The sequence below is a fragment of the Entamoeba dispar genome, genomic scaffold (assembly GCF_000209125.1).
Source record: "Entamoeba dispar SAW760 scf_1105229462111 genomic scaffold, whole genome shotgun sequence".
Taxonomy (NCBI): Eukaryota; Evosea; order Mastigamoebida; family Endamoebidae; genus Entamoeba; species Entamoeba dispar.
Genome location: NW_001855029.1, coordinates 23451 through 48360, shown reverse-complemented (window position 1 = coordinate 48360; position 24910 = coordinate 23451). Strand labels below are relative to the sequence as shown.

Genomic DNA, 24910 nt, shown 5'->3' with positions numbered 1-24910 from the left:
AAATAGAAAAATCAATGGAAAAAATATGAGACAGAACTTAAAATTATATTTTTTAGAGCAATGAAATTATTGCAACTCATACTTTGCTTTATGTTAATTGCCCAAATATTTGCAGAGGATGTAGAAAACACTGTAAGTATTGAAGGAGAAGAATTTGAACTTGAAGATGATAATAAATATGAACGGGAAAAGGCACAAATCTCAGAAAAAATGAGAAGCTCTATTGAAAAGAAGATTGCTAGAAAGATTGCCTTAAGAGAAGTTGCTAAGAAGAGACAGTTTGATAGAAAAACATCTAAGATTCATCGTAAATTAAAAAAGATTAATACCCAAATTGAAGGACTTCAAAAAAGACTTCACATCTATTCAAAAACACGTAAGTCACTTAAAATTAAAAGAACAAAACTAACTTCTCAGAAGAAAGCTGCTATATTAAAGATTAAAGAACTCCGAACATCTATGCAAACCAAAATCACAAAAATGGAAATGAAAGCTATGAAAAAAGGAAAGAAAATTAATCTTACTAAAAAGAGAGCTCTTCAATTAATCCAAAAGAACCAAGCAAGAAAGATTGTTCGTGAATTTACTATTAAAGAAAATAGAATCAAAAGACAATTAAAACAATTGGAAAGCAAAAAATCTATTATGAGAAGAAAGATTGTTCATTTACAAGGTGTTGCTAAATATTTGAGAGCTAAATTGGCTAATGTATTAAAACAAAAACAAGAATATGCTAAGAAGATTCAAAATAAGAGAATCCAATTAGTCAAGAAAGCTATGAAATATGCTAAAGTCTTTGCTATGTTGAATCAAGTTGAAAAACATATTAAACATGTTGAAGAAAGACTTTCAGTTCTTGTTGATGAAAGAAAGAGAGGAAAATTATCATCAAGAAGAGAATATTTGATGAAAAAACAAAAGATGATTAAGAAAAGAATTGAAGTTTTAAAAAGAAGAAAGGCTGAAAGAAAAGCTAGAAAACTAGAAATTAATAAAATGAAACAACAAATGAAAGAGTATAATAAAAAATATCATGCTGAAAAGAAATTAAAGAAGGCAGCATTAAGAAGTGCAAAGAGACAAGTTAGTTATTTGAAGAGACAATACAAAAAAGCAGAAAGAGCATACAATGGAGCCAGAAGTCTTGTTAAAAGAGAAAAGAAAGCTATTGCACTTAAAGGAGCTAGACTTGCATTCTTCCAAGCTAAGAGTGCTGTATACAATTTAAAGAAAGATATTAGAGATATGAAAAATATTTCTATTCAAAAAGTTCATGCTATTTTGAGAGGATTATTGAAATTAAAAATTATTGATGCTAATATGAGAATTACTGAACACAAATTAAGTATTAAAGAATATGAAGTTTATAAGAAAAAAGTTGTTAGTAGAATTCAGCAATTGAAGAAATATGGTAGAAGACTTGACTTATGTCCTGCTAATCAAAGATTATTAAGAAAGAGACTTTCTATTAATTATAGAAGATTAAAACATATTGCAAGAAAGATTTCACATTCTATGAAAGCTATTAGAATTCATCAATTAAGAATTGGCATGATGCATAAAAAGTTAAGAATGATTGCTATTAAGGAATATAAACATATGAAGGCAATGGTTAGATCTCTTAAAGCTAGTGTAAAAGAATTGAAGAGCACTATTCGAGTTGCTAAATTTAAGAAGGCATGTGCGGGAGTTATTACTAGAAAGAGAATGAATTATATCATCAAAAATGCAAAGAATGAAATTCAATCATTGAAAGTTGAAATTAATGACTTCAGAATGAAAATTAAATTAGTTGATGAAGCTATTGCAGAAGAAAAAAGACAAAGATTAATGGTTACTAAGATCGATTATCATAGAGCCAAAGCAGCTCTTCATGAAGCTAAACATGGAATCCGAGTAATTTCTAGAAAGATTCAAAAGAATAAGGAATTAGCCACTAGTTCAACAGAACCATGGAAGAGAAGACAATATCTTAGTAGAAATGGTAAATTAACAATGAAACTTGTTAAACTTGAAAGCATGAGAAAGAAATTAGCACAAAAAGTTGATATGTTAAAAGTTAAATACAATAAATTATATCAAGCAGAAATTAGTGAATTCCTTGCATACAAAACTAAATGGGAAGTTAGAAAATCTAAAGTCATTGGTGAATTAAATAGACTTGCTAAACAAGATTCTAAGATCACTAAAAAATTAAGAAAAGGAATTTGTGAATTAAAGAAATGTAGAATTCTCTTCAGCAGAAAGTATAATTATTTACAAGCTCATAAATTACAAATTGTTTTGTATAAGATTAATAAGAAATTAGAAAAGATTCACAGTGAATATGTTAGAAGATCTGAAGCACGTTCATTTAGAATTATTAAAAAAAGATTCAACAAACAGAAGAAAGCATATATTAAGAATGAGCATCTTTTGAAACATGTCAGACACCAATTAACTCGTTTAGAGAAGAAAATTGCTGTTGCAGAACAAAGACTTCCATTCCTTGCAGACAATGAAAAGGTAATTGCCAGGGGTGTTGTTGCTGCACTTGAAAAGATTAAGAGAAATGTCCAAAAGAAAATCAAAGTATTAGAAAATCAAAAAACAATTATTATGAAGAAATATTTGGCATTGAACAAAGAGTATCTCATTCAATTGAAAAAGAGAATGGAATCAGACAAGAAGAGAAAGGGTGAATTAATTGCTAAAAGACCAGAAACATTACGTGCTGCTTTATATGAGTTGATTCCACACAAACAACAAAGAGCTGAAAGAAAGTTAAATAGATTAGATAAAGAGTTAGAGAGTTTAGAAAAAAGAAGTCTTGAAGATGCACATAGAATGAAAGAAGCTATTAGAACACGTAAATTCTTACAAGAAGCAGTCAAACCAAAAGTTGTTTGTACTGGAGGAATTATTAATTGCAGATATTGTCATAGTCTTGGAAGAATACTCAAAGTTTCATTGAGAAATAGAGAAGAAGATCGTATAATTTTAGAAAGACTTCATCATAGATGCAATAAAGAATTACCAGAAAACCAAGCCCGATGTATTGATGTTGCTATGAGATTAACTGAAGTTGCTGTTAAAGTATTTGATCCAGTCAAATTTAGAGTTGCATCTGCCTGCAAGAAGATTGGAGTTTGTGGCATTTAAAACAATTTAATTCAAAACGGTTATTTTTTTTTTAATATATAAAAACCAAAATAGAAAGAAAGAATAAATTCTTTAGCAATGAGAGTTCCAGAGTTGTTCATAGGAAGGATAATTCCAAGTTTCTTCATCAACTAAACACTCTGCACTGTCAACCATTCTTCTTAAGGCATGGGTCGAACTTAAGATATGAGACTCACAATAAGGTAATCTTCCTTCGAACATTGTTTCAAGAGTCCTTACTTCTTCTTCCAATTTACAGCATTGTTTTAACATACCTTCAGCAAGACCAAATAGTGTATTAATTCTCTCACTGAAAACACTGCCATTACCCCCTCCATTCTTAAGAAGTTTTAATTCTTTAGCTTCTTTGGCTGCTTCTTTCAAAGTTGTTGGGGCAAACTTTCTTTGAGTTATTTCAATGAGAAGTTTCGCGTGCATTGTTAGTGTTTCAATAAAAACATCTTCCCATATAGCAACACGAGCAGCTGTTTCTTGTTTACTCAGAACATTTAATTTTTCAAATGTGTTTATATTACGAACTTGTAAAACTTCTTTTAAAATATCAGAAGTGGTTTCTAATGGTTTGAACCCTCTTCTCTGCATTTCTGTTTTGTAATCGTCACTATAGCAATCACCATTATAAATAATTTTGTTGTGTTGTTTAAAAGTTTCTTTAATCACTTTTTCAACAGCATCTCTTCCATTTATTCCAGATTTGTTAAGACTCTTGACTTGTTCTGTCATTTCCTCTACAGCAACAGCAAATATTGTATTGATTACAGTCATTGGCCATGCTGGGTTTTGAGAAGACCCAACAGCTCTAAACTCAAACCTATTACCAATAAATGCAAATGGAGAAGTTCTATTTCGATCACTCTGATCTCTGATAAAAGAGGGTAATGTCTCTACACCAAAATTTACTAATAAAGGAGAACACTCAAGATCATCTTCATCTCTAAGCATATCATCAATACATCTTTCTAACTTTTCACCTACAAAAACAGAAATAAAAGAAGGAGGTGCTTCGAAACCACCTAACCTATCAATATTACCTGGAGTGATTGTTGCAGAACGAACTAAATCATAATGTTCATCAACTGCTTTAAGCAATGCAGAAGTTAAAAACAAAAATCTAATTCTTTCATACTCACTACTACCAAAGTCCATAAGGTTCTGTCCATTAGAAAATAGTGCCCAATTTAAATGTTTTCCTGAGCCATTAACACCTTCAAATGGCTTTTCATTAAACAATACTTTTAACCCATGTTTTTGAGCAATTGCTTCAATTCTTTCCATGAAAATCATATTATGGTCAGATGCAATACTACCACGTTCAAAAATTGGTGCCATTTCATATTGTGCTGGGGCAACTTCGTTATGAATAGTTGTCACTGGAATTCCTAATTCCCACATTGATTTCTTAACTTCTGCTAAACAATCGATAACTTTCTTAGGCATAATCCCCCAATAATGATCTTTAAACTGTTGGTTTCGTGCAGGAAGTCTTCCACTAAGAGTTTTACCTACTTGCATTATATCTTCACGTTTTCTTGCAAGTTTTTCATCAATCAAAAAAAATTCTTGTTCAAGCCCAATAGTAACACTAACTCGTTGTTCTTCGTTCTTTCTTGGTATTTGATAAATTAGTTGTAACATATTAATACAATTTGTAACTGTTTCATCAATTGCCTTTTCACTTCTAAGTAATGGCGTTTTTGTATCAAGAGATAATCCAAAAATCGAACAGAACACTGCTGGAATATATAAAACACCTCCAAATTCATCTTTAATAATAAAAACTGGGGAGTTATAATCCCAGGCTGAATAACCTCTTGCTTGAGATGTATTTCTGAGTCCACCATTTGGAAAAGAAGAACCATCAGGTTCTCCTTGTATTAATTGTTTTCCAGTAAACTCACTGAGAAGATGAGAAATGTGTTGACGAGAGCATTGGTGCTTAACAGAAAGAAAGCTGTCATATTTTCTTGCTGTAGTCTGTGACAAAGGTTGAAACCAATGAGCAAAACAACTTGCACCTAATTCTTCAGCCCATTCTTTCATTCCAAAGGCAATAACATCTGCAGTTTCTTGGTCTAAAGAACCACCATTCTCAAAAAGGTTCTTTAACTTTAAAAAAGAGCTTCGTGGTATTCTTTTTTCCATAATTTCATGAGTGAAAACATATTTACTAAATGTTTGGTCTTTATGTAAAAGTTCTTCTGTTGCCATACTTCTTTTAGTGAATGATTAATAAACAAAAAAAATGACTTAAATAGGTATTGGTTACGACTTTCTTTTGGTTAGAAGAAATACTTTGACTTTCTCGTTCATCTTCTTCTTTTGATTTTAAAAGATAAGAAAAAGATTAGTAAAAGTAAATTAGTCCTTGTTACAGTTTTGTTTAATCACTAAAGAATTAAATGAAAACATTGAATAGATATGAGACATAGAAACTGGAATATAGAAAATTATTGCTATTGTTACTAATGTAGGAACATATACAAGAATAGAAATATCAATAGAAAAGAGCAACAACAACAATACAAATCCAGGGAGAGATGTAATTAAACAAATAACTCTTCCAAATTTAAAGAACGAAGGTTTGTATAATAAAACAATGAAAGAAATTAGTGAAGTTACACCAAGAATAAACCCATAAAGAAGTGCAAAATAAGGATTAATGAATAAGAAAACTGTACATACAAATAAACTTGGTAATGAAGCAAATGAAATATTTAAACGGAGTTGAGATAAAGAAAGTGGTGGGGTATAATGAGATAATAAAAGTGATATAATAACAGGAATAAAATTAACACAAATCAAATAGATTGATTGGTCTTGATTGAACTGAGTATAATTATAATGATCTTCAATAGAAACAATATTCCAACCAAATAAGAAAAGATAAGGAATATATAAAATAGTAGAAAGAATAAAATAAAAGATTACTAAATAAATTGTTGTTGGATGAGATATTTCAGTTTTAGTTGATAAAAGAATGTCTGATAATACTATTAATTTTTTAGGTAATGAATCTGGATATGATTTAAAGATATAACAAATACTTTCTGGGATAATACTAATTAAACTAAATAAAATAATTGGAGCAGTAATAGTAACTGTAAATAATATAATCATTGGGAAATTGATATATGAAGTTAATCCTGAAGGAATATAAAAATGAGTTGAATATTGTAATTGTTGATATAAATTATTAAAAGAACGTAATAAAGTAATATATGTAGTTAATAATATTCTATGAGGAACTGATTTTTGTTGTTTTGTGTCGTTATAAGTTGATTGAATACAAAGCATATCCACATTATTATATCCTGACTCTGTTGAATCAGTATAACGAATAAAAGAAGCATGTAATAAACCATCTCTAAAAATTGAATGTGAATACTTTGAAAACATTTTTGAAATAGTTAAGTTATAATAAACTAAGTTAAGATGAGATATATATCCATTATAGATATCTTGATTTGGCATATAAATTTGAGAAGGAATAACAATTGATAATTCTGTTGCACCATAAGATGACGATTCAACATCAAGTTCTAATCCAGCTATAATTCTTCCACAAAAAGGATTTTTTTGATAAACATTAAAGAAATCATTTCTACCTATTGAAGTTGTATCTTCAAGAAATACTAAAAGAAAATTTCTTGCAAGCCAATCACATTTTGTTAATTTTTTTGCAATTATTAACATTGACATTAGTGTATTTATTTCTGGCATTTTCGATGGATTTAATGGTGAGCTCATATTTGTAGAATATCTTCCCATTAATAAAATACAACTTCTATCATCAGTTCTTCTTGGTCTTAATACTGCACTTAATCCAGTAGTATTATATTTATCTTTATAATTATATAAATCATATCCAATACTTTGTAAATATGAAAAAAGAAATTCTGTTCTTCTTTGTTGTGGAGTTTCTGAGTATTGTTTAAACATTCGTAATACTTCAGGTATTTCAGGTTGAATGGACTCTCTGACTGTATCAGCATGTAAGTTATTATCATCCACAAATGTGTGTTGAGATATATATTCTGGATAACATAGAAAAAATAATGAAAAGCTAAAGAGAAATAATCCAATAATAACTATCTTTTTTCTAACAGACTCATTAACATAATTCATTTGAAAAACTGTTTTTTTCTTTTATTTTTAAGTTGTTTTTTATTATTTTTTTATAACTCTTAATTATTCATAGAACTTCCTTCTTACTTATGCTATTCAAAAACAATTTATTAAGACAATAACTTTTTTGAAAAATGAAATAACAAAGTTGTATATAAAAAAAATTTCTCTTCGAATAGTTACTTGTTCTTTTTTACACTTTAAAGAAAAATTAAAAAAAATTTTTAACTTTTATTAAAAAAGAATTTTTTGAGTCATTACAACTTAAAAGAATAACATAAGGAAGATAATGAATGTCATAAAATTATGAAGAAACTATGGTTAACTATACAAATAAGGTAGAATTTGAACAAAACTTATTAAAATAGAATAGTTCTATTGAAATTGTTATTGATAAACAGAAAAACAAGAATTAAAAATAATGACCATTCCAATACTAGAGATTACTCATTAATTAATAAATCATGAAAGTTAAAAAATTATTATTTAATAGACCTGTTCAACTGACTATAGTACTTATTTTCTCTGAATAATTATCAACAAAAAAATAAAAAGAAATAATTTATTATCACTTAATGGTTAATAAAAACGAAAAAGAGAAGGCTCTTTTATTTTGAAATTTATAGAAAACAATCAATAAAGAAATTAATTGGATTATTGAAAGATAAATAACATAAGAAAAACTTAGTGATATCTGGAGAAAAACTTTTAATAGTAATATTTCTTTTATTTGTAAATCAATTACCAAAACACTTAAAAAACAAACTAAACTTACAACCAAATATCATTTCAGAAAAAAAATAATTTGGTTTTGTATAAGAGTTTCCTCTCCTATGTCTTGTTGCTCTGATTCTTCATTTTTAAATTAAATTTTTTTATTTGTTGATTTTCTTAAAAATTTTTTCTTAATTAATTATTTGTTATGAATAACAAAATGATTGTTTCAAATTTATTGTTATTAATACCTCATCTTTCAGAGAAGAAGATTCTGGAAGATTAATGAAACGAAGTACATTTTTAATTCAAATAAAAGTCAGTGTATTTCAACGAAAAGTCTAGGACTGATAAAACAACTAGATTTTCTTTGTTTCACAAAAAATCTTTATTGCATTTTAAAAAGACCTCTGAAATATATTTTACCTAAAAACCCAATAGGAAAGGAAAAAATTATGCAAAAAAAAGTAAAAAAAATGACTCAAAAGGAGAAATGGTCTGTTTGTTGGAAAAAGATAACAAAGATTCAATAAAAGAAAATTCAAACACATGTCCATTGGACCAAAAAAATTCCAAAAGTTTTAGAACATAAATTTGATTAATTTGAAGAGTCAATCTTAGAAATCACTACATCCAACTTTACTAAAGTATGAATCCTACCAATAATATTTGCAACTGTTATAAATGTGTTTGTGGTAATGTCTCGATTAGTGTTAAATCTGTTGGTGAACAAACTGATCTTGCTCTTAACTCTGTTCCTTTGAATTGGGTTAACCCCATTTATACTACTACAGGGGTTATTCAAATTAAATATCAACAACTTAAAAACATATCTACAAACTCCAAATTAAAACCTTTTTCATTAATACATTGTAACCTCTGTAATACTGATGTATGTTGTTATATTCCAAGATCATCTTATTTAACTGAAACGTATGTCATAATTAATCCATCATTAAGAAATATTAAAGATTTACGAGAAGACATGATTTATTCAAAGGCTTATGATTTGTATATTAATAACTTTGAAATTCAAGATAACATCTCGTGGTGTTGTAACGATCCTATAGAGAGAACGCTTTATCAAAAAAGCCAGGATTATATTGATGCTTTGTTTGAAGAAAAAGAAAGAAAAGTTAGAGAATTTGTTTTAAAACAAGAAGAAATTTTTGAAGAACAAAGAAGAGAAGCAAGAAATCAATATCTAATGCTAAAGAAACAATGCTCTGAACGTCACATTATAAGTTCATCTTCAACCTTTAACTCTTCAACCCCTACTAAGACCCAAAGTGGTTCTGAATTAAAACAAAATCATCTTCCTTTTTATTTACTTCAAAACTGTCATTCTAAAGATGGTATCTTCTTTTTCGATGAAGAATCTGAAAGTGGTGTTGAGCCAAGTTCATATGAAGAAAAAGCTTCTTTAGATAACAGAGTGTTTAGTCGTACATTTCATTCTCCTTCTAATTTGGATGACAACGATGATGTTCCTGTTTTTGCTAAAAAGCAAGAAAAAAAATTATTCCCAACTACGTTCAAAGAATTTACATTAGAAAAGGTTCAACAAGAGTCATATGAAAAACCCTCATGCATTTCTACTAATTTAATTAAACAAGGTCTGATATAGAAGACTCTCTTCAGATTATATTAAAAATTTAAAACACAACTTTTAAGTTGTTGTTTTTAGTAAACCACCCTTTTTTAGTAGAGCTGAAGAACATCATTTCTCAATTTATTTTGTAAATGAAAAAAATAATTTATTCAATTAAAAAATGTTTCTTTTTGGTTTAAAATAAAAGTATTTTTTTTATGAAAAATGAATTATATTTAGAATTAACTTAATTTATATGTCTTTGATCTATTTAAATAAAAACTGATTCCAGAAGTGAATTAAAGTCATCTAATTAAATGATGTTTAATGTGGCAATACTTTAAAAGCAAAAATTTAATTCATTAAGAACACCTTTAAAACATGAGTAACCAAACGGTTGTGTCTTTAGGAATTGATTTTGGTACAACTTTTTCTTCTGTAGCTTATTATGACCCTTTGAATAAAGTTCTTTCTACTATTAGTGATGAAGGAGGGAATAGCCAAATTCCGTCATGGGTAAGTTTCGCTAAAATGGAAGATAGTGGGGTTATTGTTGGAAATGGAGCAAAGAATGAAACTTTTGGTGAGTGTGTTTTATATGATCCTAAACGAATTATAGGAAGTAACATACGTGATATTAGTGATGAAGATAAAATTCATTGGCCATTTACAGTACAAGGAAATGAGAATGGAAAGGCATGTATGGAGGTATACAATCCTCTTACACAAGAAAATGAAATATTTGAACCAGAAGAAATATCAGGAATGATATTAAAATATCTTAGTTTTATGGCTAAATCAAAATTAAAAAATACACAAATTAACAATGTTATTATTACAACTCCTACAGAATTTGATGATAAAAAAAGAAATGCTATTTTAGCTGCTTGTAAATTGGCAGGAATAGAAAATGTTGGACTAGCTAATGAGCCAGTAGCAGCTCTTTTAGAGTACAAGAGAACTCACAATGATATTCTTAGTAATGGTTCTAAAGTTGTTGTAATAGACTTTGGAGGAGGAACATTAGATATTTGTTGTTGTAAGATACAAGGAAATGAAACTAATACTATATCTATTGGAGGAGATAAGAATTTAGGAGGGAATGATTTTGATTCAGCATTGATGGAATTAATAGAAAAGAAGGTTTATTCATCTGAATTGGTTGATAAAACATATTTCAAAAAAAGACAAGGAATGTCCCATTGTGAAAAGGAAAAAATAATTAAAGCTATTAACAGATTAAAGAAAGAGGCTGAACGAGTTAAAATTGAACTGAGTAAAAGAATAGATTGCGAAATAAATTTAAGTTACTTGTTATCAGATGCTTATAATGAAGATATTGATATAGTTTTAAGTGTTTCAAGGAAAGAGTTTGAACAAGTTTGCGAAAGTAAAGGATTATACAAAAGACTTATTTCAAAGATAAGAGAAGTCACAGGGGCCTGCGGTTTTGTAGGAAACTCTGTTCAATTAGTTTTATTAGTTGGTGGAACTTGTTTGATAAAAAGAGTAAGAGAAGAAATAGCAAAACTATATGATAAAAAGATTTTTTCTGATATAAACTTTGATTCACTTACTGCTGTTGCAAAAGGAGCTGCTTATTTAGCATATTTGAAAGGTGAAAGTTCAATTAGTAAAGAAAAAGTATATGAAATTGTACCAAAATCTATTGGTATAGAAATAAATGAAGGAATGTTCCAAGTGCTCATTAATCAAGGAGAAAAATTACCTACCCATGAAATAACAAAGACCTTTAAAACTTACAAAACAAATCAAGAAGTTGCTGAGTTTAGGATTTACAGAGGTAGTGGTAAATATACTAATTCTCCTGGTGTTGAATTTATTACAAAAATGAGTATAAAGGGATTTCCTTTAGGACCAGCTGGAAGTATAGTTTTTAAATTTAAATTAAAAATAAATGAAAATGGACTTATGGAATTATCTGCAAATGTTTTTAGAACAAACATCCATGAAGAATTAATAGTTAGTCTTGATTTGGAGAAAGTTGATGAAATGTTTGAAAGATTAAGACAACACTTTGATCTTTTCCCACTATATTAATTCAATTTTTAATATTATTTATCTTTCTTGATTAATAAGTTTATTATAATCTCCAATTTTCATCATAACAATTAATAATAATGTATTAAATTATTTCTTTTATTATGTTAAATTAATTCGTTTTACTCACCTTCTATATTTTTGAAGTTTAAATAAAAAACATAAAGAATAGAATTGTTTATAAGAAAAGAAAAACTTACTTCAAAAAAATAGAAAAAACAAGAAAAAAAGAACTTAGTTTTTAATAATATGAACCTTAGAGGGGATACATCGAAAGAGTATTTATTTAAACAACAAGAATCTTACCACTCAGTACTAAGGACTAAAAAAAGAAATGAAATGTTACATAAAAAACGAATAGAAAAAGAAAACAATGAAATTAGAAAAGAAGCATATTTTATAAAAAAAGAAACTCTCTACGAATTAATTGAACAAGTAAAACAATTACCATCTAAAGTTGTACTTATTGAAAAATTGATATTTATTCGTCATTTAATTCAAGAATCAATTAAACTTAGTGATATTCAAAAAGAAAAATTTATTCAACTATATGGAAATCTTATTAATTACAAAGATACTAATGTTGCTGTTCTTGTTATTGAAACATTAACTGACTTAGTTTTAATATCTGATGAGTATTCATTGTTAATTGATAAATACCATATTGTACAAACATTACAACAAAATTTAATTGATAGTGAATTATTCATACCTGTTTGTCAATACAATAATTTTCTAAATTAAATTAAAAATTAATAAAACTATAGTGTTTAACATTTATCGGTAATTTAGCAATTGATAATATTTCAACTGCAATTCAATTAATTCCTAGTTTAATTCAACAGTCAATGAAAATAAATAAAAAAGAAATTACACGATGTGCCTCATGGCTCATTCATGTTTGTTCAATAAAAAATGAAACTATTAAACAATTCATTATCCCATTTATTTCAATTCCAGATCAAAAAATTCAAAAACAGATCCTGAAGGCATGTATTGAAAGAAGTCAATATAATTTAGATATTCCATTAGATATAATTATTCCTTTTATTTCTAATGAATGGAGTAGAAAATATGTTATTGAAATTATAGCACATCAATCATTTTATAATAATTATCTTGACCAAATTTATTCATTACTTCCTTATCTTCTTTCAATTCATTTACAACCACAAGAAATTATTGATTTAATATGGTTAATAGAAAATATGTCATTAAATAATATTAATTATATGATAAAATTAGGTGAGATTGGATGTATTGATTATGTAATCAAACATTCATATTCAACTGATACAGCTGTAAAAAGAGATTGCTGTCACACATTAAGTTCATGTATTGTTTTATGCCAAAATGAACCAAAAATACTCAAAATATTAGTAGATCATCATATAGTTGAAGCACTAATTGATTTAATAAAACAATATCGTCTTATAGAAATTGAAGATTTGAGTTTATTAATTGAATCACTATTGATTTTAATAAAGACGGAAGAAAGTGAAGTAAATACAATAACACTGGTTGAAGACAATATTCAATATATTGAAATTGTTCTCTTTGATTCTTCAACACCAACAAAAATTTGTAAAAAGATCAAATGGTTGTTAGATACTTATTTCAATTGATCTGTTATTATTTCTTTATAGTTTATTTATATAAAAACAAAAACCAAAAACAAACTCTATAAAATAGAAAACTACTTATTATAATGTCCAACAAAGAATCACCAACTCCTTCTCTACTTTCAATGATACAACCATCGCCACCACCACCTCCTCCTAATAAAGAAATAGAGGATTCTATCACTGTTAACTCTCAACCTAGTGTAATTGATAAACAAAAAGATCAAACCCAACCATCTGCTATTCCTCATTCCTCACTCTCAGAATTTAATCCTGTTGAAAGACCTCAACAACAACCAGTGGCCCAAGAAGAAATAACTGAATTTAAAAAGAAACAAAGAAAATTAAGAGATGAATCAGAAAGAGTTAAGTGGCAATCAAACGCAGAATTTATTAAAGATGTATTAACTAAAGACCGTACAAAGGCAGGAGAAACAAAGCCACGAAAGATTATCCCATTGTTTGTTTTGTTCTTTCTTTGAATGTTTTTGTTTTGAATGAAAAATTAACAGTCATAAGCAATAGCCAGATTGAAAAGAAACTTGAAGAAATAATCAAAAATATTAGAAAAGATCTTCAGGGAATACAAAGAATTTCAGCAAAAATGTGTTGATATAGTGCTAAGTTTTTTGATAACTAGTTGTTGGGTCTTAAGCATTTATTTAAAAGAGAATTTAATTGGATTTATTCGACGTTTTTCTTGAGTTAGTTGTTTGGTTCATAACTTCTCAAAGAATATAAATACAAAAGATTTGAGCTTTCAAACATAAGACTACTGCTTTCTTTTTTCCTTTTTATGAACCAATTTATTTTTGTGGGTTTCTTTTTTTTTTTTCAAAATCTTATTAAAGTAATTCTCCCTTCTGAACGATTAAGAAACATCTGTTTAAAACTTTACTTTTTCTATACTGTTAATTGTTACTTACTAAGGAGACTGACGGTTATCCTTTTCTTTGTTAAAAGATTGATAAAACAAAATAAAACTATGTTATTTTCTTTGTAAACAACCTCAATTTATCCCTTTTTTAAAAAAACTTTTTTATGCTAAATTAATTTTTATGGTTCTCTTATTAAAAATAGGTGATAAAAGTAACTAAATACTCAAGTGAGATTTCAGAAAAATCACTTAATTCTCAACCAGTTATTTTATAATTTTGTTCAGAAATTCTTTTGGCAATGTATTATCAATTTATTTATTAAATTTATAAAAGATTGTATTATGTTTTTTTAGTGACTGAAAGTAAAACATATTTATGAATAATTTTAAATAAAAGTATTAACTGCACATTCTTTTCACTTTTTTAAGTCAAAATATAAGTAAAATGATAAAATGAATACAAGAATAATTATTACAAGAACGCTTTGAAAAGAGTAGATTGTAACCTTGGATTTTCTCTTGTAAGGACAAAAGAATGACCAGAGCTTGTTTGTGATGAATAATTTATAAGGATCTCATGAATTATTCTTCCTTTAGAACCAAGACCAATATTACCAACTTCCAACCCATCGATTTCAAAGGATTCAAGGAGACGATTATCTCTTAGTGTAGTTCTTTTACCATAATTTGTTTTAATTTTGTATCCAACACTTTGGGCAATATCTAACAAAACATGAATATGTTCCATAATTTTATAAACTTCTTGCCTTCTTTTTATTGTTTTTTCATCTACACCATTAATTTGGTTTTCTTTAATGAGTGATTGAACCCTGTTATCAGTAAGCGTTTTAAGGTTAATTCTGTTTCTTCCATCAACCAACTCTAAGACTTTAAAAAAAGATAAAGATTCAGTGTTAATTTTACGTGGTTTTTCAAGAAGTATATCGAATTTTAAATTAAGCAACGCAATCAGTATACATTGTTGTTCAGATTGTTGATCTCTTGTTTTGATAAATGATTTTCTATTTCTTCGAGGTTTATGTTTTCTTTTTTCATCAACAAAGGGGTGATGTGGTAGATTATTCATTGAGGTAATTATTAATTAATCAACTAGCGTTTTAGAACTATTACACTGTCATCTTTTTTTTTCAGTGTGAAACATTCTTATAAGAATTTATTTGTCTCTTTATATTGTTGCGTTATTCAAAAAAATTATTTTTCATATAAACTCTTAGTATTTTTAGAACAAAATATTTTTATTTAAATACTCCTAGTAAGTTATATTTTACATCTCTTCTATAACTTATAAGGTCAAATACTTTTACATGGAGAAGTGGTTGAAAATATTTGATAATCCCAACTGTTATTAACCTTTCTTAACTTGAGAAGTTTTTATAAAATAGTAAAAATAAAAAAAATTTATTAAATTTTTTGAAAAACTATGAAACTAAATGACAAAAATTTATTCTGACAACTCTCTTCTAATATACGGAAGACAGGAAGCATGTCATCAGGATTTGATCCGACGAGGTCTTTATACCAGAATGGAAACAAAAAAAAATATCAATTACTTTCCTACAATAGAGGGGAATGTTGTTGTCATAGAACGTGAGAAAGAAATTACATTGGTTGAACTAGAACAATTATCATTGATAATTCCTCAGTGTGTTTTAGCAATTGTATCTCAAGACAGTTCAGTAGTGTATTACAGTATTTCACCAATTTCGTTGACATTTAAAAAGTGAGATTAAGAAATAAATTGAATAATAATTTGATAAAAAATCATTTCATTTATTGTTGTTGTTGTGCATTAGCTCCAATGACATCATCAACTTTCAAAATCATTTTTACTACTTGAGTAGCCAATAAAATTTGTTGTGTTTTAGCATGAAGGGATTCAAATACTTTTTGTTCAGTCATATCGTTGGTTCCAACTTGAAGACAATCAATTCCAAAATGTGAATTTTTATTTGTGACTTGCATTTGTTTAACAGCAGCCACAGTCTCAATAGCATTTAATCCACTATTTTCAGCTAATGCATGAGGTACAGCTAATAATGCATCTGCATAAACAGACATGGCATGATGTTCAACAGTTTTACAATGTTTAGAGGCTTCAGCAACAGCAAGAGACATACTTATTTCACAAGCTCCACCACCACACACCTCTCTATTATCTCTTAAATAGTTTCTAGCAACACACAATGCGTCATGAATAGACCTTTCAATTTCAGCCAATACCATTTTATTACCACCACGAATAAAAATAGTAACAGCATTAGAATTAGGACAACCTTCAACTTTAATCATTTTTTCTTTTATAGTTCCAAAACTCATTTCACTAATTGATTTACAACTTCCTAATTTATCTTTTGTTAATTCTTCAAAACGTGGAACAATTCTTGCACCTGTGGCAATAGCCAATAACTCTAATTCAACACCACCAACCCATCTTACTGCATTAATTCCATTAGATAATAATAAGTGATTAGCTTCATCATCAAATCCCCATTGACAAAGAACAACATTTGCCCCTGCTTCTTTTACCTTTTCAACTTGCATTCTGAAATATGCTTGTTCTTGTTGATACAATTGGTTATATGCTTCAACACTAGTAACATTCATATTGGTTGTTGTTTTAGTTTTTGGTGGTTCAAATGGACATGATAAAATACAGACCTTTGCATCTTTAACGGCTTTTGGCATTTGTGCATGAGAGAAGTCTTTCTCTAACATCAACCCATCAACCAATTCAGTGTCTTCCATTCTTCCTCCAGCTTTACTAACTAATTTAATTAAATCCATATTAACATCATTACGTTCTTTATCATAAACAGATAAAACAGCATCTGCACATACTTCAGCTAAATGTCTCTTGCATCTATTAACAATTTTACTCCCAAGAGCTACTTCACATGCAGCAATGATGGAATCTCTGTCCATTTTTTCTTTTTCTATTGCAATTTTCTTTAATTCATCAACAGCAACTTTAGCTGCTTCTTCATAACCTGTTGCTATTCTTGTTGGATGAATTCCTCGTTCAACCAACTTGAGTGAATGTTCTAATAATGAACCAGCAAATACAACAACACCAGTTGTTCCATCTCCAATTTCTGAGTCCTGTGACTGTGATAATTCTACAAGTAACTTGGCGATTGGATGATCAACATTCATGTCTTGCATAATTGTTGCCCCATCATTTGATACAGTAACGTCACCATCTTGTGATACCATCATTTTATCCATTCCTTTTGGCCCGAGTGATGTTTTCAAAATATCAGCAACACTCTTAGCAGCCAGAATGTGTGCTTTTGTAGCCTCTACCCCTTTTAATCTATTTTCTTTTTTTTCTTCCTGTTCACGAACAATGATAAATGGTCGTCCGTTCTCGTCAAAAGCAAACATTTTTTGATCTTTGTAGTTCACCTTCAATCATTTTTTTCTTTTTACCATCCTCCTTTAAAACTATACTTTTTTTTCTTCTTCTTTTATTATTTCATATTTTTTACTATAACTTGAATTTTATTTACAGTAAAGAAATTTTTTTTATAATTAATTTTATTACTAATCAAATTTCTTCTTAAATTATTGCGTAATATATAACAAAATTATTTATTTTGTTTTATCTCAAACTTAGCTGTTTTGTTTACCCAAACTATCTATCTAAGTCTAGAGTGCTTATTTGAAAGGGTGTGTTTCTTTTATAATACTTTTATTGGAAAATAAAAGAAACTACCTTTATACAATTTGTGAATTAATCATTTTAAAATTACTCATAATAAACTAAATTAAATTTTTAGCTATAATTACTAATCTTTAATACATCAGAAGATTACGTTGAATACATAGTAATAAAATAATATCTGTTTTACTCTATTTTATTATTATATTAATTATCTCCTTATAACACTTTTAATAATTGCCTCTACCTGATAATTAATTTCTAATATTAAAACAAATTTCTTCCTTTATTTTTTACTTAAAATGGTAATTTTTTTAATCTTATTAGTTTTTAAACAAGGGGGCATAATAAAATAATGATTGAAATATAAACCATAGACAAAAATAAATAATATAAAACCAAAACGAAGTATTTGATAAAATCAAATTATTTATTATTTTTGTATTTTATATATAAATTCATTATTTACTTAATTTAATAAATAATACGTAAGACAATTAACTAATTAATAAACTCACAATAAAAATGTTTTATTGATGAGTATTGAACGTTTTCTTCTCCTATAATTAAAATATAAATAAAACTCTATTATGTCATGACACAATTCCTGTTTATTTATTACTCTTTGAATAAAAGAGCATATTATTAACAAATAAAAGAATGTTTATAATGTACAAATAAAATAAGAACTAAGTATTAATGATAAGTGATATTAAATATTATATCATAATTTTATAATTCTGCAAAATTGAAAAAATATTTCTTATCAATATAGTATAACCTTAGCTAATTTATATTTAGTTATATACTATGAATCATTGATTATAACAAAAGAAATTATGAAAAAATAGTTTATATTTCTTAAAATTAGATTATTTTAGAACTAAACTATTATCAATGAAACATATAACATTTTACAAAGAATTGAAAATTAGGAGTATATTATTAAATTTTAATTCATACATTCAAAATCTCATTAATTCCAATAATTTATAACATAAAATATTATATAAAAATCTTACATAACATAAACTAATAGCACTATTGTTATAAATTATTTATTTAAAAAAAAACACTTTATTATGTCATTGACTGTTAACTATTGAACACTATCACTAATATTTTATTTCATTCTAAAATATAATTGTTTTCAAAAAAAATAGCTCTATAAATTACTATGCCATATTACCAATTTTTATTGAGTGTTTATTATTACTTTCAAATGGTTCTACTAATATCTTAATGCAATAATTTTCTTGGAAAAATATGTCAATTATTTTCTATCTAAAAATAAATTTTATCATTGAATTTATTTAGATTTTTTGTTATTAATATTTGATATTAGTTATTAATCACAGATAATTATTTGAAAGCCCTATACAATAAAATAATTATCATTTAAATTTTCATTTATCAAGTTCAAAATAATCTTAATATAAATTTATCTGATTCTATATCCATTATTCTAATCACTGTATTAACACACTTATCTCACTATCAATTATAAATTATTCTGTTTATGAAATATATAAAATTAAATATTTTATTATGTTATTAGAATATCATTCTTTTTAATATTAACTCTAAAAACTTTTTCATATGATTTTTTAAACTTTTTTAATAAAAGATAAGTTGACTATAAATAGGTGATAATTCTGTTTATAAAAGATTGAATAATGCTATTCTCAAATAAATAATTAATTCATCTCGAGATATTGTATTTAAAGGAATTAGAATACATCGGGGATTCGAAGGTAGCACGTCAGAGAAACCACACAGATCCCTAAAATATTTCCATCCTTCGATTCCCCCAGTTATGGACTGGTTATGACGTTGCGTTTGGTTAGAAAAACATCTTACCTAGTACTGCAAGAATAGCAGTGTTTATTAATTACAATGACAGAATATCATTGACAATAAACGAATGGGTATTTATAAAGATGTTATTATTACTTGTTAGAATACAAGTATATTTGATAATATAAGAAAGATTATCAAAAGAAAAGGGTCAAGTGGATGAGGCTAAAAGAATATTAGCCCAAAGCAATAAGTAGTAATTATATACTCTCCTTAAAATAATAAAATAAAGAAGAAGAAATTTAAACCCATCAAAATTAAAAAGAAATTAAATAATGAATATTTAAATAATTGATGTCTAAAATACACTATTCCACATCAAAAATGAGAAAAGAAAGTTCTCACCGTTCAACAACTAGAAGCAAAGAATAAGGCAACAGTTGAAGAACAAATACATTTAAAGCTCAGGGACGGGATTAGTAGTCTCCGCTGAGCAAGTAATAATAGAAAATATTTCTATTAATACTTAATTATCTACTTTTTATTTAAAGGAATTAGAATACATCTAATTTAAATTATTTTAATAAACAGGATTTTAAAAAGAACAAAAATAAAACAAATAAAGAAAAATAAAAAATTCCTCACCAAACAGAAAAGAACAATCTTTAAAATCTTATTATTGAATCAATTTCATGTCAGGAGCCCAAGCTCATTTGAATGCTCAAAATAAAAAATTTACATCAGGAATTAAACCAGCCAAGAAAGAAGAAAAAGCAGCAGTTGGACCAGTAGTTTTAGCTATATTCTTATTTGTTGTTGTAGGTTCAGCTGTAATTTCACTCTTCAGAGTGATGTAAAACAAACAGACATTCATTCAACGTAATTGATTCATTAAATAATGCTTGTTTATTTCTTTAATAAAAAAGAATAAATTTCAAAGAAGAGTATTAAAAAAAAAGAGATTGAGTTAATGAGTTTGAAGCCATTTTTCACAACTTAAAGCTGCCATACATCCACTTCCTGCAGCTACAATAGCTTGTCTGTATACTCTATCACATACATCCCCACATGCAAATACACCATCAACACTAGTTTTTGGTCCTTCTGTAATAATATATCCATCATTAGCAGTTTTAACTTGTCCACCTAAGAATTTACTATTTGGACTATGTCCAATAGCATAAAACAACCCAGCAACTGGAACAACTTTGTATTCTCCTGAAATAAGATTATGAATTTTTGCTCCATTTAATAAATCACCATCTCCTTCTAACTCAACTAATTCAGAATTCCATATTACTTCAATCTTTGGATGATTTAATACTCGTTCTTGCATAGTTTTACTTGCTCTAAATGTATCTCTTCGATGAAGAATTATAACTTTACTTCCATATTTTGTTAAATGAAGTGCCTCTTCCATAGCTGCATCTCCTCCTCCAACTACCATTAATACTTTATTTCTGAAAATAGGAACAGCCCCATCACAAATTGCACATGCACTAACTCCATTTTGCCAATATTTATCTTCTCCTGGAACATGCATTCTTTTAGCAGTAGCACCTGTTGCAATAATAACTGACTTTGTAAGTACTTCTTTTCCTTCTTCAGTAAACAATTTAAATGGTTGTGTTGAGAAATCAACATGGTCAATTGTTTCTGTAATGATAGTAGTTCCATACTTTTCTGATTGTGTTCTCATATTCATCATTAATTCATTTCCATCAATTCCATTTGGAAATCCTGGAAAATTTTCAATTATAGTGGTTGTAGTTAATTGTCCTCCTGCAGCTACTCCTCCTGCCATAAATCCTTCATACATAACTGGTTTTAATGAAGATCTTCCTAAATAAATAGCTGCAGTATGTGCAGCAGGTCCTGAACCTATAATCACAACATCATGAATATTACTCATTCTATTTTTTTTTGATTAATAAGATTGATTAATTTTCTTTTTATATTAAGATTTATTCTATGACCTATTTATGTCAAGAACTTCTCAACTAATTGAGAAAATACTATGAGAACATCCTTTTGTATTGAACAATCACCTTTTTTTCAATAAAAAGTTCAATCACTTTTCTTCTCTTTTTCTATAACAAAACTTTAAAACTTCATGTTTTCATAAACCATTGTTATTCTTATTTTAAAATACTCATTTCTTAAATCATTTCTTCTCTAAACACTTTTTCTGAGTTATTCTTATTATCTTTTTTATAAGGTAGTATAGAATAATGAAATACTTATTTCTTAATATATTTAAGAAACGGTTTAGAATATAGATTCTTTTTTTTTATTTTGTGTTCTAATCTAATTTTTTATTTGATTTAAACATTCAATATCTTATTAATTTCAAATATAAATCATAGATTCACTGTTAAATATTTTTTTTATATTATTTTCTTCTTTATTGAAGATATAATTTTATGTTATTTAATATTCATTGAAATACTTTATTTTCATATTTATATATTCTTATTCTTTTGTTCATCTTTCAATTTAGTAAATCATTGTTAATCCGTTAATTATTTACACTTCATTTAATTAACTAATTTATATTGTTTTTATTATAATAATTAAAATTTAAAGAATCAACAATTTTTAAACGAGATAAACAAAATTAGTTTGAATCTTTTTAATAAGAACATTAACAATACTTAATATACATTTAACTGAGTATTTATATAATTTTATTAATATCTTTTCTGAATAATAAAGAGTTTTTGTTTAAATAATAATTTTTAAACAAAGAATTGATTATCTTCGAATTATTTATTATAAAATGTTTATTTTACAATTGTTTATTAAGGATAGTATTAAAAATGAACACAAAAAGACATAATTAGATAGAATATATCAAAATAGATTTAAAATATTCTTTTTATTTATTTCATATTTATAATATCAATAAAACATAGTGAAACTCTCTCTATTAGATAATTCTATTTTAACTATCAACTTATTATCATAAAGATTAAAACTATATCAAAATTAATGAATAAATACTTTTGACTCTTTTGTTTAACTATAAATGTCCAATTTCATAAGAATGTTATTGAGACAAGTTATTGTTTTCTATTAAAACTAAATATTAAATAACAAAAACACGTCTTGTTATATTTTACTCTTATGACTTAAACATAGAATAACTCTTATTTCAACGATTAAATACTCTATTATATTAACTTTGAAAGAAACTATTTTTATTAGATTCATCCATATCAAAAATAAAAGATGTTGTTATGAAAATAAACACTTTAATCATATTAATTTAAATCTCAAATGATTTAATATAAATTGTAAATATATATTTATGTTTTTATCTTTGAATTATTTCTTTGTATAATTATGTAAAATAACAATCATTAATCAATGTTATATATCAATAACAAAGACCTGTGAAAATAATTATTAAAAATTCAACTATCATTTATGTTAATAAATATTTATTTAGGTTAATAATATAGTAAAAAGAGTCTTAGTTGACTTATCAAAGAACTTTTATTCTTTGAAAGATGAAGTAAGTTTATAATATAACAAACAAAGAATATAAAGTAAAGTATTTTAAATCTCTTTATTAACAGTATTATCTCTTTCAAGAAGAGAAGGTGCATCAATTCTTGTTGTCATTCCACAAAATGCAATATTTTGAACAATTTGAGAGTGAAGAAGTTCTGGAGTTATGAAACAATTCTCTACTAAATCTCTACTAATTGGGTTATATTCATTTAATTCTTCAATACAATCTCCAAACAATTCACATAACTTCATCTCTTCTCTAGATTCATTGGTGTTACAAATTGAAGAAATTTCATTAATTGTGAATTTTTGTAAAATATAATGAAATAACATTGTTGATTCCTTTGATAAGAATAAATTTTTGTTAGTATCAATTAAATTTTCAGAGTCATAAACATTCTCAAATAAATCAATTTTCTTTGATGTAAACACAATTGTATTTATTGAATGAATTGTGAAATCAGACAAGAGACAATTATCTTTAAAATACATGTGATAATGGAAAAAAGGAAATAATGAAAAAATAGATTTTGATACTTCATAATACCAACCTTTATTGATAAAAATCCAATTTAATGGTTTAGATTGTTTAGAGAATAATAAAGTAATTGTTATATCTTCTGTTTTCCATTCTAATGAATTATTATCTTCAGAAAAAGATATAAAATAAGATTTATTGATAATAGAACCATCTAAGTAGATATTCTTTCTTATAAAAGAAGAATAATAAATAAAACGATTAATATATTCAAGTATTTTTTGTTGAGAATAATTACCAATTGGAAATTGTAAAGAACAAAAACAAGTAGAAAATAAAGAAATAATAATATCATGATAATTAATAATTTTTGGTTGAATTTGATTTTCTTTAATATTTGGAAAGAATAAATAAATAATACATAAAGAATCACAAAAAGAATAAGTTAATTCAATTTTATCATCTATTAGAATATCTTGCATTAATTTTGCTAAAACAGAAATAATTAATTGAGGAGAAAACATTAATAAAAATAAGAGTTTTAAATAATATCATTTAATATAAGAAAAAAAAATCACGAAAATATCAAATCTTAGTTAAAAAGTTTAATTTATTTTGATTGACCAGTTATTGCAGCCTTCTGGATGGCAGCTAATTTCTTTTGACATTCTTTAACTTGAACTTGAAGATCAGCCTCTTTTGTATCACATTTCTTTAATTCACTTTCAAGATATTCTAATCGTTGATCAACACACATCTCAGCCTCAAGAGGATCTTCTTCTTTTAATTCTCCATCTTCTAATTTATATATGATATCATCATCTTCTAACATTTCAAGCTCTTTCTTAACCATATCATTTTCATTTTTTTGTGTTAATAATCTTTGTCTGTTTAACATAACCTCTTGGAGTTGATTCATTTTATCGTTATATGCATTAAGTTCAGGTGGTTGTTGTTGAATGGTTGACATTATGAACTTGGATTAATTATTAGTGAAACTCCTTTTGTTTTTGATTTTAGGTCATTTTAAATAAAAAAACTAATTTTGTATTAGTCCAAATAACAAAAAGTAGAAGAACATTAATTAGAAAGAAAAGAAATGAAAAAGATATTTGGTAGATTAAGAGTGATAAAAGGAAACATGGTTCAAAAGAGAAGTGGACTATGTGATTGTTTAACACAACAAAGAGAAAGAAAATAAAGAAATTGAATATTTTTATTCAAAGAAAATTTTCAAAAAAAAAAAAAAAAAAATAAATAAATAAAAAAAATAAAAAGAAAAAAG

The 24910-nt window shown here is 26.4% G+C and overlaps 12 protein-coding genes across 12 annotated transcripts, besides 37 other annotated features; 5 read left to right on the top strand and 7 right to left on the bottom strand.

Annotated features, from left to right (window-relative positions):
* Positions 1–5: part of a sequence feature (AT_rich) that runs on past the window's edge.
* Positions 6–60: 55 nt separating this feature from the next.
* EDI_306240 (DNA double-strand break repair Rad50 ATPase, putative) lies at positions 61–3141 on the top strand (the record flags this gene model as incomplete). The annotated part of the gene is made up of 1 exon (XM_001739332.1): positions 61–3141. One exon carries the CDS (start codon positions 61–63, stop codon positions 3139–3141), a length of 3081 nt encoding a protein of 1026 aa, XP_001739384.1.
* Positions 3142–3161: 20 nt separating this feature from the next.
* Positions 3162–3186: a sequence feature (AT_rich).
* A 27-nt stretch (positions 3187–3213) lies between these two features.
* Positions 3214–5370, bottom strand: EDI_306230 (glutamine synthetase, putative; the record flags this gene model as incomplete). Its single annotated transcript, XM_001739331.1, has 1 exon — positions 3214–5370. One exon carries the CDS (start codon positions 5368–5370, stop codon positions 3214–3216), a length of 2157 nt encoding a protein of 718 aa, XP_001739383.1.
* A 150-nt stretch (positions 5371–5520) lies between these two features.
* On the bottom strand, positions 5521–7287 carry EDI_306220 (uncharacterized protein; the record flags this gene model as incomplete). Its single annotated transcript, XM_001739330.1, has 1 exon — positions 5521–7287. The coding sequence occupies one exon, from the start codon at positions 7285–7287 to the stop codon at positions 5521–5523; it is 1767 nt and encodes a 588-aa protein (XP_001739382.1).
* Positions 6993–7022: a sequence feature (AT_rich).
* Positions 7288–7298: 11 nt separating the features above from the next.
* Positions 7299–7343: a sequence feature (AT_rich).
* A 150-nt stretch (positions 7344–7493) lies between these two features.
* Positions 7494–7538: a sequence feature (AT_rich).
* Positions 7539–7736: 198 nt separating this feature from the next.
* Positions 7737–7779: a sequence feature (AT_rich).
* Positions 7780–7828: 49 nt separating this feature from the next.
* Positions 7829–7856: a sequence feature (AT_rich).
* A 287-nt stretch (positions 7857–8143) lies between these two features.
* Positions 8144–8206: a sequence feature (AT_rich).
* A 444-nt stretch (positions 8207–8650) lies between these two features.
* On the top strand, positions 8651–9628 carry EDI_306210 (uncharacterized protein; the record flags this gene model as incomplete). The annotated part of the gene is made up of 1 exon (XM_001739329.1): positions 8651–9628. The coding sequence occupies one exon, from the start codon at positions 8651–8653 to the stop codon at positions 9626–9628; it is 978 nt and encodes a 325-aa protein (XP_001739381.1).
* A 102-nt stretch (positions 9629–9730) lies between these two features.
* Positions 9731–9850: a sequence feature (AT_rich).
* A 123-nt stretch (positions 9851–9973) lies between these two features.
* On the top strand, positions 9974–11653 carry EDI_306200 (heat shock 70 kDa protein, putative; the record flags this gene model as incomplete). The annotated part of the gene is made up of 1 exon (XM_001739328.1): positions 9974–11653. One exon carries the CDS (start codon positions 9974–9976, stop codon positions 11651–11653), a length of 1680 nt encoding a protein of 559 aa, XP_001739380.1.
* Positions 11487–11512: a sequence feature (AT_rich).
* Positions 11646–11675: a sequence feature (AT_rich).
* A 47-nt stretch (positions 11676–11722) lies between these two features.
* Positions 11723–11771: a sequence feature (AT_rich).
* A 131-nt stretch (positions 11772–11902) lies between these two features.
* Positions 11903–13278, top strand: EDI_306190 (uncharacterized protein; the record flags this gene model as incomplete). Its single annotated transcript, XM_001739327.1, has 2 exons — positions 11903–12367; positions 12421–13278. 2 exons carry the CDS (start codon positions 11903–11905, stop codon positions 13276–13278), a joined length of 1323 nt encoding a protein of 440 aa, XP_001739379.1.
* Positions 12380–12414: a sequence feature (AT_rich).
* Positions 12867–12897: a sequence feature (AT_rich).
* Positions 13279–13361: 83 nt separating the features above from the next.
* EDI_306180 (uncharacterized protein) lies at positions 13362–13888 on the top strand (the record flags this gene model as incomplete). The annotated part of the gene is made up of 2 exons (XM_001739326.1): positions 13362–13735; positions 13795–13888. The coding sequence occupies 2 exons, from the start codon at positions 13362–13364 to the stop codon at positions 13886–13888; spliced, it is 468 nt and encodes a 155-aa protein (XP_001739378.1).
* A 573-nt stretch (positions 13889–14461) lies between these two features.
* Positions 14462–14485: a sequence feature (AT_rich).
* A 139-nt stretch (positions 14486–14624) lies between these two features.
* Positions 14625–15239, bottom strand: EDI_306170 (uncharacterized protein; the record flags this gene model as incomplete). Its single annotated transcript, XM_001739325.1, has 1 exon — positions 14625–15239. One exon carries the CDS (start codon positions 15237–15239, stop codon positions 14625–14627), a length of 615 nt encoding a protein of 204 aa, XP_001739377.1.
* A 302-nt stretch (positions 15240–15541) lies between these two features.
* Positions 15542–15585: a sequence feature (AT_rich).
* Positions 15586–15943: 358 nt separating this feature from the next.
* Positions 15944–17557, bottom strand: EDI_306160 (T-complex protein 1 subunit epsilon, putative; the record flags this gene model as incomplete). Its single annotated transcript, XM_001739324.1, has 1 exon — positions 15944–17557. One exon carries the CDS (start codon positions 17555–17557, stop codon positions 15944–15946), a length of 1614 nt encoding a protein of 537 aa, XP_001739376.1.
* Positions 17558–17638: 81 nt separating this feature from the next.
* Positions 17639–17771: a sequence feature (AT_rich).
* A 255-nt stretch (positions 17772–18026) lies between these two features.
* Positions 18027–18049: a sequence feature (AT_rich).
* Positions 18050–18249: 200 nt separating this feature from the next.
* Positions 18250–18321: a sequence feature (AT_rich).
* Positions 18322–18395: 74 nt separating this feature from the next.
* Positions 18396–18417: a sequence feature (AT_rich).
* Positions 18418–18543: 126 nt separating this feature from the next.
* Positions 18544–18574: a sequence feature (AT_rich).
* Positions 18575–18818: 244 nt separating this feature from the next.
* Positions 18819–18851: a sequence feature (AT_rich).
* A 30-nt stretch (positions 18852–18881) lies between these two features.
* Positions 18882–18907: a sequence feature (AT_rich).
* A 212-nt stretch (positions 18908–19119) lies between these two features.
* Positions 19120–19187: a sequence feature (AT_rich).
* Positions 19188–19215: 28 nt separating this feature from the next.
* Positions 19216–19279: a sequence feature (AT_rich).
* A 54-nt stretch (positions 19280–19333) lies between these two features.
* Positions 19334–19460: a sequence feature (AT_rich).
* A 119-nt stretch (positions 19461–19579) lies between these two features.
* Positions 19580–20176: a repeat region.
* A 21-nt stretch (positions 20177–20197) lies between these two features.
* Positions 20198–20270: a sequence feature (AT_rich).
* A 328-nt stretch (positions 20271–20598) lies between these two features.
* Positions 20599–21543, bottom strand: EDI_306150 (thioredoxin reductase, putative; the record flags this gene model as incomplete). Its single annotated transcript, XM_001739323.1, has 1 exon — positions 20599–21543. The coding sequence occupies one exon, from the start codon at positions 21541–21543 to the stop codon at positions 20599–20601; it is 945 nt and encodes a 314-aa protein (XP_001739375.1).
* Positions 21544–22005: 462 nt separating this feature from the next.
* Positions 22006–22102: a sequence feature (AT_rich).
* Positions 22103–22166: 64 nt separating this feature from the next.
* Positions 22167–22216: a sequence feature (AT_rich).
* Positions 22217–22305: 89 nt separating this feature from the next.
* Positions 22306–22374: a sequence feature (AT_rich).
* A 20-nt stretch (positions 22375–22394) lies between these two features.
* Positions 22395–22422: a sequence feature (AT_rich).
* Positions 22423–22478: 56 nt separating this feature from the next.
* Positions 22479–22541: a sequence feature (AT_rich).
* Positions 22542–22891: 350 nt separating this feature from the next.
* Positions 22892–22987: a sequence feature (AT_rich).
* A 42-nt stretch (positions 22988–23029) lies between these two features.
* Positions 23030–23081: a sequence feature (AT_rich).
* Positions 23082–23192: 111 nt separating this feature from the next.
* On the bottom strand, positions 23193–24149 carry EDI_306140 (uncharacterized protein; the record flags this gene model as incomplete). The annotated part of the gene is made up of 1 exon (XM_001739322.1): positions 23193–24149. One exon carries the CDS (start codon positions 24147–24149, stop codon positions 23193–23195), a length of 957 nt encoding a protein of 318 aa, XP_001739374.1.
* Positions 24148–24200: a sequence feature (AT_rich).
* A 35-nt stretch (positions 24201–24235) lies between these two features.
* On the bottom strand, positions 24236–24595 carry EDI_306130 (prefoldin subunit, putative; the record flags this gene model as incomplete). Its single annotated transcript, XM_001739321.1, has 1 exon — positions 24236–24595. The coding sequence occupies one exon, from the start codon at positions 24593–24595 to the stop codon at positions 24236–24238; it is 360 nt and encodes a 119-aa protein (XP_001739373.1).
* Positions 24596–24860: 265 nt separating this feature from the next.
* Positions 24861–24910: part of a microsatellite that runs on past the window's edge.